At 62.8% G+C, this 8,850-nt stretch overlaps 1 protein-coding gene across 1 annotated transcript; it reads left to right on the top strand.

The window, feature by feature from the left end:
* The first annotated feature begins 4,473 nt into the window (after nucleotides 1-4,473).
* LOC120392161 (receptor activity-modifying protein 1-like) lies at nucleotides 4,474-8,626 on the top strand. Its single transcript, XM_039516716.1, has 5 exons — nucleotides 4,474-4,556; nucleotides 5,637-5,675; nucleotides 6,092-6,118; nucleotides 6,867-7,008; nucleotides 8,243-8,626. The coding sequence occupies exons 1-5, from the start codon at nucleotides 4,496-4,498 to the stop codon at nucleotides 8,595-8,597; spliced, it is 624 nt and encodes a 207-aa protein (XP_039372650.1). The 5' UTR covers nucleotides 4,474-4,495; the 3' UTR covers nucleotides 8,598-8,626.
* Nucleotides 8,627-8,850: the final 224 nt, after the last annotated feature.

An 8,850-nucleotide genomic window follows, 5' to 3' on the forward strand; every position in this document is an offset into this window, starting at 1 on the left:
ACTCCTCATTCTGCTCCTTGTTAACTGCAGCCTCTGCCCGGCAGAAGCTGGATATTGTACCGAGTATCACTCCTGGCCTGTGTATTTCAAAACCCCTGTGGCCCCTGCTCAGCACTCAACATGCACCTGACACATGCTAAGCTTTCCCCAAACCTAACCCACAGGGCTGCAGCATGACATAAGTCATGCCTAGGCCTCATGCTGGGCCCTGCCTGGGATGAGGGGCTGGCCCTGCCCAGGGGTGAATTTCCCCCAGAATGAGGAGGTGAGAGAACTGGGCACTGGGGAAGGGTGTCAGCCATTCAGTTGCTGGGTAGCGAGAACCGCCCTTCTCACCTGCATCCCGCAGGGGGAAGTCAGGAACTGTCTCAAGTTTTGTAATCTGCCATTAAGAGAGTCCTACTGGAAACCGGAGCAGCCAGCGCTGAGCAAGCAGACAGGACGGTTTCATCCTGGAGGAGCCTGGCCCCCACTCAGAGCAATAATCCGCTCCCTTTCATTGCAGAAACGCTTCACTCTTTGCTTTGGGGTTGGGTTTCCAGCCCAGCAGAACAAATGCTGATTAGCATCAGCTCATGTTGCTCTCCCAGGGAAACAGGAATTATTTGTGCTACGGTATCTCCAACAAAAATCTCCCCTTGTTTATATTTTGCTTTATCTTTATTGGCTTCAAAGCCCTGTTTTTCTTATGACCAGTTTGATATGGCTGAGCAGGGGGAACGTTTGTGCCCCTCAGCACGTTCACGCTGCGAGAACTGGGCACGGCACTATTCATGCTGCCCTTGCTCCGGGCTGTAATGCCCTCGCAGCTCCCCAGTCTGCACCGAAGTCAATGGGAGCTTCTGCCTTTGACTTCATTGGGGACAGGAGTAAGATTCTCGTGTATCTCAGAGCCCTGCTAGCTCACAGACCTGCAGCATGCAGGGGCAGGGGGTTGGAGCCCTCCCATAAACCAAACAAACCTACCGGCTCTAGCTGTTCCTGAGGCCCCCAGCCCAGCTGGTGCCTAGTGACTTGTTATCACGTCTGTTCCTCCTGTGAGAGAGCTCTGCATACAGATCAGATCCGAGCTCCCTATTCTGCCAGCCGCAGGGATCTAAATGAGAACTAACTCAAGATTAAACAGCAGGCACAGCCTGAGCAAGAAGTTAAACACAGCTGCTGAAAGGGAAACAAAGGGATTGTGACTCCCAGCCAGAGGCCACCCTTGTATTCCAGAATCATTCGCCTGCAAGGGTGCCCCTGGCTTTGGTGTTGGTGCCAGGGGCCTCTGGACAGGATCCCCTGGCTGGGGAAGCACCAACCTGCATGTGGAGCCTTTTGGGGAATTCCGTGGTATGAGAGGAGCAGTTTGTGCTACCCTGGGCTGAGACAAAACCTCTTGTGCAGGGCAGGGAGTCCCCATGTCCCCCACACTCCTCATCGCAGGGGTTGGTTGTGCTTGGAAATGTACCACAACAGCTATTCTGGACTGAGCCCTCGTGTGGACACCCTTATTCCAGAATAGCTCTGTTAGTAAATTCCCAAGTGTGGCCAGGTTCTCAGTGCAAGTGATCAGAGAGAGGGCGAGGGGGGGTGCTGGAGGGAAGTGGAGAGATCATTAGCGGCATTGTGTCTGCAGGGCCTCCCGGGGCTTGGTGCATGGCTGGTTAGAACCTCAAAGATAAGAATGGGGCTATGGGATCCTTGTCCAGTGTGGGGTGCAGGCTCAGAGCGGCTCCGGCATCTCTGCCATGAAGGGGAGCACAGAGCGGGAAGCAATGAACCGCTGCTGGGGCTGGGACAGGCTGGCTGCACCGGCTGGCTATGAGCTGAGCGGGAGGCTGGGCTGGGGCTTGGATTAACCAACCTTTGCAAGAACGGCCACACGGTTTCTCTTCGGCCCGGCAAGTGGCGCCAGCGCAGGAAGCGCTGTGTGTGTGTGTGCGGCTCCGAGCCGGGAACACGGTCCCTGGGAAAGCCTCTTATCTCTGAGAGACGGTCCTGCCCTGCTGCTGGGCTGGGCTGAAGGGCACAGCAAACTGGCTCGGGTAAGAGCCTGGCTTGGGATGCAAACGAGAGCTAGAGGAGTTCCTGGAGGACAGGTCCATCCATGGCTGTTAGCCAGGCTGGGCAGGGATGGTGTCCCTGGCCTCTGTTCGCCAGAGGCTGGGAATGGGCGGCAGGGGATGGATCACTTGGTGATTCCCTGTTCTGTTCATTCCCTCTGGGGCGCCTGGCACTGGCTGCGCTCGGATGACAGGACACTGGGCTAGATGGACCTTTGGTCTGACCCAGCATGACCCCACACCTGAGAGGAAGCCAAGGCACCGGCAGAGGGGCTCTGTGGAGCCTGGGGAAGTGGATTCCTTGGTGTCCCTCACTTGGATAGAGTTCAGCTTTGCACCTGTACCCCACCTTCCCCCCAGGATCTCCTCACACTCAGCCACCATTCAGTAGCGAACCCCGCCTCAGCGCTGCGGAGTTCTCTGTGAGAGGCCTCAGTTTCCCCAAGATGCCACCATGATTCCCTGGCAGAGCTGGGAGTGGAACCTGAGCCCTGGTCCCCCTCTTCCGCCTCAAACACTTGACCCTGCTGCACTCCTCCCTTAACCCGCTCCCAGCGGTGAAATGCCCAACACAGCAGCCATCACCCCCCCGCCAGCACTGCCTGCCTTCCCTGGGGGCGGGCGGGGGAGGTCACTTCCCTCTCAAGTTGCCCTGGTAGAAGCTTTCCCTGATGTTCCTTCCTCACCCTGCCACCGCGGTCTGAGCCGGTGAGCGAGACCAGCCCTTCCCGGTGCTCCCGCACAGACTGCCAGTACGTCCCCTGCACTCCCTCCTCCTGGACTGCATGCGAAGGCCAGATGCTTATCTGCTGTGAGTGGCCGTGTTCCTCTGGTGACGTGGGTGGCACTGAGCCGATTCACTCCAGCCAAGGGTCTGGCCCCCTGGGCTCTCTGTGCCCCCCCTTATCCCTGTACTGTTTGTTGTCGCCCGTCTTTGTACGTTTTGTTTGGACTTTTCCTTCCCCTCTGGAGTGAATCAGGGCCCTGCTGATGGTCCCGGCTTTACCTGTTGCTTTTGCACTGCCCGGAATTTCGCCCACAGGGAAGGGGAGACGCTCCCAGCTGCTGACACTGATGGAATCCTGCCCCTTCTTCTCGGGCACCCTGATCTGAGCTGGCCCTCTCCCTGCTCGGTGGCGCATGCAGCTGCCCGGTCAGCAGTCCCAGGGCATAGCTGCTAGGCGTTGTGGGCTGCAGCTTGCAGGCAGGATTGCGACGTCTGGCTGCTAACGGAGAGTGAGCTCCCCTCTCGCACAATCCCTGACTTATCATGATGCCCGTTCTCAGGAGCTGGAGAGAATCCTGGCCCAGCCCAGTTAGGTTCTGGTGCCGCACATCACCGCAGTATTAAGCACCCCTATATAACGTGTGTAGCTGGGGGTGGGGGGCAGAGGGGTCCAAGCATCAGTTTGAACTACCTGGAGCCCGATTCTCACCTGCCCTCCAGCCCTCCTATGCTGCTCTGCCAGAGTCCTGGGGCGTTAAAGCAGGGAGAAATGGCTCCCCCACTTGCAGCACATGGGCTCCGCACTCCCCTGCTCACAGCCCTGATGTAAGCGGCATGTTGGGGGCACTGCCAGAGCACATCACACTGCGGCTCTCCGAGGGCATTGAGCGGAGCACTAGCTAGAGCCCTGAGGCTGCTCTAACTTACTCCTGGGGGGTGGGGAAGGGCCCTAGACTAGAGAGAGTGCAAATGGCGCTAGACAACTCCCCATCCCCGCTCCAGGTGCAGGAACCTGGTCCCAAAACATCGTGTAACAACCAGCTGAAATCCCAGTAGGGCCAGCCCAGCTCTGTGTCTTCCTGCGACCAGACAGCAAGTGTGAAAAATCGGGATGGGGGGTGGGGGGTAGGAGCCTAAATAAGAAAAAGACCCAAAAATCGGGACTGTCCCTAAAATCGGGACATCTGGTCACCCTATTCCCACGGGAGACAGATTTGGTACCAGGAGATTTTCCATGGGTGGGTTTCTCACCCCCCAATTGTCTTTGTTCTGTGTGGCTGCTCCAGAGCCTGGGCAGTGGCTGCTCTGCTCCCCTCAGCCAGTGCCCCAGCTCTCCAGGGGCTGGGGCTGTTTTCCTAACAAAATGCATCCGGCAAAGCTAGGAAGACATTGGAGCGGGTGACCAGAAACGCATGGCACCAGTCAGCCATCAGCCCTGGAGTGCCCCCTAATGCCACCCCCTGCCCCATCCCAAGCAGAGGAACCGGCTCCCTCCCTGTACAGTTACCCGCAGCCTGGAGATCTCACTTGACCTCTTATCTGATGACTTTGGAGGCTGGAAGAGCGGATGTTTTCCCTGCCCTCTTCCCTCCCATTGGCTGGGCGGCCGCCAAGAGCCCAGGCACTAGATGGGGCGATAAGCGGCTGGGGGATATCTGGGGAAGGGCCCTGCTGTTCCTCTCCTGGGGAACTCTGCGCCCTGGCCCCGCAGGCGGGGAGAATGCCTGTCCAGCCCCGGCACCACCTCTGCTACTGGCTGCTAATCCCTCTCCTGCAGTGGGGTAAGGGCCAGATTTCCCAAAGAGCCCAGGCCTGGCAGCTCCCGCTGGGCCCCTTGCGGTCTGATCCCCAGCGGGTTGGATGCTGAGCCTGACGCCAGGCCTGACATGCTGCCCGGGCAGAGAGAGGCCGACCCTGGCAAACTGCCCCGGCTCCAGCTGCTGCATTTGTTTCTTCCCCCTGCCCCGGGGCAGCTGCTACTGCTCGGCCCTGCTGGTGGGGATGGACTGAAGGGAGCAGTGTCCCCTGGGCTGGCACCCCCCGGGGACGGTCCAGCTGCCTGGCACTTGCCAGCATGAAGAGCCCAGCCCCTCGGGGAGCCGCTGGCTGGTCGCCAGCCCTCCCTGCTGCCCTGGAGGGGCGGGTGCCCAGTGGGTGGTTTACGGCCAGTCGGAGGCCCTGGGGGCCGATCAGCGTTTCACGCTCCCAGCCAGGGCCTGTCTTGGTGCTGAGTAAGCCCGTCCCGGACCAAGGCACCGAGAGCCACTGGGGCTGCGCTGGGGGGGTGGGGGGCTCGGGAGGGGGTCCTGGTGGGCTGGCGCTGGGCTCTGTGCTGGGCCATGGAGCCCGTATCCAAGGTCCTTGGGGGGGGATGGGAATGGCCCCCTGGGGGATGAGCGGGTGTGTGCCAGGGAGGGACACGCGGCGTGGTCAGTCCCTGGGCATTTCCATCCTCTGTCTCCATCTCCGCCCTGCTAGACCCGCGCCCCGGCTCCGCCCACCCCTGGGCCTCGGAGCAGAGTCAGGGCCATATTTGCTGCACACCTTCCTCCGCCCGGAAAATCCATCTGGCTTCTCAGGAACCAGCCCGTCGGATGTCGGAGCCCGGCCCCCACAGACAGCCCGGCTACAGCCACGGGCAGGGGGGGGGGCACTGCCTGAGCGCATGGCCCTGCTCCCCACGGGGGGGTCTCCCAGGGCCCAGAGGGAAGCCCCAGCCTGGCCCTTCGGCGTCTCCCTGCAAAGCCGGGGCCTCCCCTGCTGAGCTCATCTCAGCCTGGGCAGGCGACAGGGCTGGGTGTGGAATGGCCTGTGGGGCCCAAGCCCAGCCCTGCCGTGACCCCTCTCGTCTCCTGCTGCAGGGCGCGGGGAGCTGACCTACGGAGACCTCGAGGATGAAAGTAAGAGCCCCCTGTATTCGCCTCCCAAGGTGGGACCCCGGGAACAATTCTGGGGGCCTGATCCTGAGCTCCCTCCTTCACCCTGTGCCCCCTCCGGTGCCCCCACTCCTGCCCCTGAGCTGGGCGCTGTCAGGGATGCTGAGCCACAGGCGTCTGGGGGTCTCCCCCCAGCAGGAACCTGGTCCCCCATAGCTCCCACACAGCGCTGAGGGCACCCAGCTCCATGGGGACCCCCTGCGGCTGGGGTCCCTTCCTGGAGGATTCCCCAAGGTCTTGGCTAGCGGGTGGAGGGAGACGGTGCCCACTGCTGCTGATGGTGCCCACACAGCTGAGACGGGAGCTGGACAGATTCACCCTGGCCAGGCCCCGCTGGCTCGCCCCCTCCCTGCACTGATCCTTCCCCTTTGCTCTTGCAGGTCATTACCTGTATTTGGAGGAGGACGGTGAGTGACGCCCCCCTGCACCCATCACGCCCAGGTGTCGGTCCCCCCAACAGGGCTGGGGGGCTCTGCACGGGGGCACCATGCACCACACTTCAGTTTCCATAGCAGGCGCTTCGCTCCGGCGTGACCTCAGACCCGGTGTGGGGGGTGCACCAGGGCTGGGCAGAGAGAGGGACACTGGGCCAGCCTGCAGGGCTCCCTGCCCCGCTCCCAGAGCAGCCGATGGTGCCTGGAGCGAACGGGCACTGGCTCAGCCTGGGGGCAGGCCCCAGACCCGGTGTCACAGCACCGTGCCAGCAGCCTGCTAACACTGAGGCTTGTTCTCTGGGCCCTGGCCCTGCTAGGAGGCAGGGAACAAAGGCACTTTCCTGGATCCACCCAGCGCGGCCCAGCCCAGACTGTGGGAGCTGAGTGTCTGGCCAGGCCCCTGGGATCTCGTGTCTTAGCTGGGGCTCTCAGAACAGCCTCTCCGGGGAGCCAGGGGCTGGTTCTGATGCTGCCGGGCTGAGGCGAGGGGCACGCGCTGGACTCCGCTGGGCTGTGGGAGGGGACGGGAGCTGCGCTGCAGGGGACAGAGCTAGTGAAGGAGCTGGGAAATGCAGGACGGAGCTGCGGGTTGGGGTCCCTCATTCCCCCAGCCCATGTGCCTTGCCAGGAGCTGGGGTAGAGCAGGCTAGGCCGGCATGGCAGTGCCAGAGCTCTGCCACAGCTCCTCCGGGGGGACTAACAGGCAAACCTCTTCCCCTAGGCCCCTTTGCCGAGGAGGGCGGGTCGGCCCACTGCAGGGACACCTACCTGGAGTGGATCTCCCTGTACTGCTGGACCACCTTCCACGCCTCAGTCATGGCCACGCCGGAGTGGAGCCGGTGTCAGTGGGAGCAGATCGGCAGGTCTGGACGCCCGTCCGCCCCAGACAGAGCCTTGCTTCTGAGGCGCTCTGGGGCTGGGAGCCGAGTGCATGCAGTGCCGGGGCACAGGCAGGCGCCGGGGCAGGGAATTGCCTTGCTGGGGTTTGCTCTTAGACAGGCTCTGGGACCCCGAGCACCCCAGCTCGGTAATGATCCCATGGGGGAAGGGGATTTTCAAACGAGTCAGCGCTGCCGTGTGGCCTGATTTCCTGCACGCAGCTGTCAGTACGCTGTGAGCAGGGCGCATTGTGCAGTGCCTCTGGCGCGTGTGGCCTCCCGCGCACAGGGAGGTGTGCGGTGCACCATTGGCGTCCCATGTGTGGGAAGGTGTGCGGCGCACCATCAGCGTCCTGTGTGCGGGGAGGTGTGCGGCGCACCATCAGCATCCTGCGTGCGGGGAGGTGTGCTTTGCACCATCGGCGTCCCGTGTGTGGGAAGGTGTGTGGCGCACCATCAGCGTCCTGCGTGCGGGGAGGTGTGCGGCGCACCATCAGCATCCTGCGTGCGGGGAGGTGTGCGGCGCACCATCAGCGTCCTGCGTGCGGGGTGGTGTGTGACGCACCATCAGCGTCCTGCATGCAGGGGTGGTGTGCGGCGCACCATCAGCACATCAGCGTCCTGCGTGCGGGGAGGTGTGCGGTGCACCATCGGCGTCCCGTGTGTGGGAAGGTGTGCTTTGCACCATCAGGGTCCTGCGTGCGGGGAGGTGTGCTTTGCACCATCGGCGTCCTGTGTGCAGGGTGGTGTGTGGCGCACCATCAGCGTCTTGTGTGCAGGGTGGTGTGCGGCTGCCTGTGGCCTCCCATGTGCGGGGTGGTGTGCGGCGCACCATCAGCTGCGTGCAGCGTCCCGCCTGCGGGGAAGGGGGTGTGGCGCACCATCGGCTGCCTGCAGCCTGTGTGGGGTGCGGTGCACCATCGGCTGCCTGCAGCCTCCCGCCTGCGGGGGCGGAGGGGAGGTGCACCATCGGCTGCCTGCGGCACGGGCTGCGGGCTGGTGGCTGCTCAGCTCCCAGCAGTGGCTGCTGTGCAGGTGCCCAGTGCATGCGGTTTGAGGCGCATGGGAACCCTGCGGGTGAGTGGTGCCCCATCACTGCCGTTACCGGGTGCACAGTCAGTGCCCGGCTTGAGGCTTGTTTGAGCCACCTCGCCGGCTGCTGCTGAGCCCCACAGACCCGGCCAGGCTCAGCCTCACGTCTCCTCCTCTCCCTCCCCAGGACCTACAGCGACCTCTCCAACTGCACCGTGCTGATGGCCGAGGCTCTGTCCTGCCCCTGGCCCAGCCCTGCTCTTGACTCCTTCTTCCTGCAGATCCACATGGAGTATTTCACCAACTGCACCGTGCCTGCCAGCTCCCAGCCCAGCCAGCCACCTCTGGGGCCCGTCCTAGCCATGGCCGCCGTGCCTGCCTGCCTGACCCCTCTCCTGGTTGCTCTCACGCTCCGCAAGGCCAGGGAGGCTGAGCCAAAGCCAGATTGGCCCCTCCCTGCGGCACCATCTGTGCTCAGCAGACAAAGGGCTTCTTCTCACGCAGTCCTGGGCACCAACTGGAAAGGGAGAGAGAGTGTCTAGTGGTTGGAGGGTGCCGGGAGCCAGGACTCCTGGGTTCTCTCCCTGGCTCGGGGAGGGGAGTGGGGTCTAGTGGTTGGGGGGGTGCTGGGAGCCAGAACTCCTGGGTTCTCTCCCTGGCTCGGGGAGGGGAGTGGGGTCTAGTGGTTGGGGGGATCCCGGGAGCCAGAACTCCTGGGTTCTCTCCCTGGCTCGGGGAGGGGAGTGGGGTCTAGTGGTTGGAGGGTGCCGGGAGCCAGGACTCCTGGGTTCTCTC

Source organism: Mauremys reevesii, linkage group 27, assembly GCF_016161935.1.
Source record: "Mauremys reevesii isolate NIE-2019 linkage group 27, ASM1616193v1, whole genome shotgun sequence".
NCBI classification, from domain to species: domain Eukaryota; kingdom Metazoa; phylum Chordata; order Testudines; family Geoemydidae; genus Mauremys; species Mauremys reevesii.

Bases quoted from the DNA above. Each gene is read 5' to 3' on its own strand.
- LOC120392161 (XM_039516716.1), top strand. From the start codon at position 4,496: ATGCCTGTCCAGCCCCGGCACCACCTCTGCTACTGGCTGCTAATCCCT. The intron at 5,676-6,091 runs GTAAGAGCCCCC...TTGCTCTTGCAG, and splicing joins CGGAGACCTCGAGGATGAAA to GTCATTACCTGTATTTGGAG. The intron at 7,009-8,242 runs GTCTGGACGCCC...CTCCCTCCCCAG, and splicing joins CAGTGGGAGCAGATCGGCAG to GACCTACAGCGACCTCTCCA.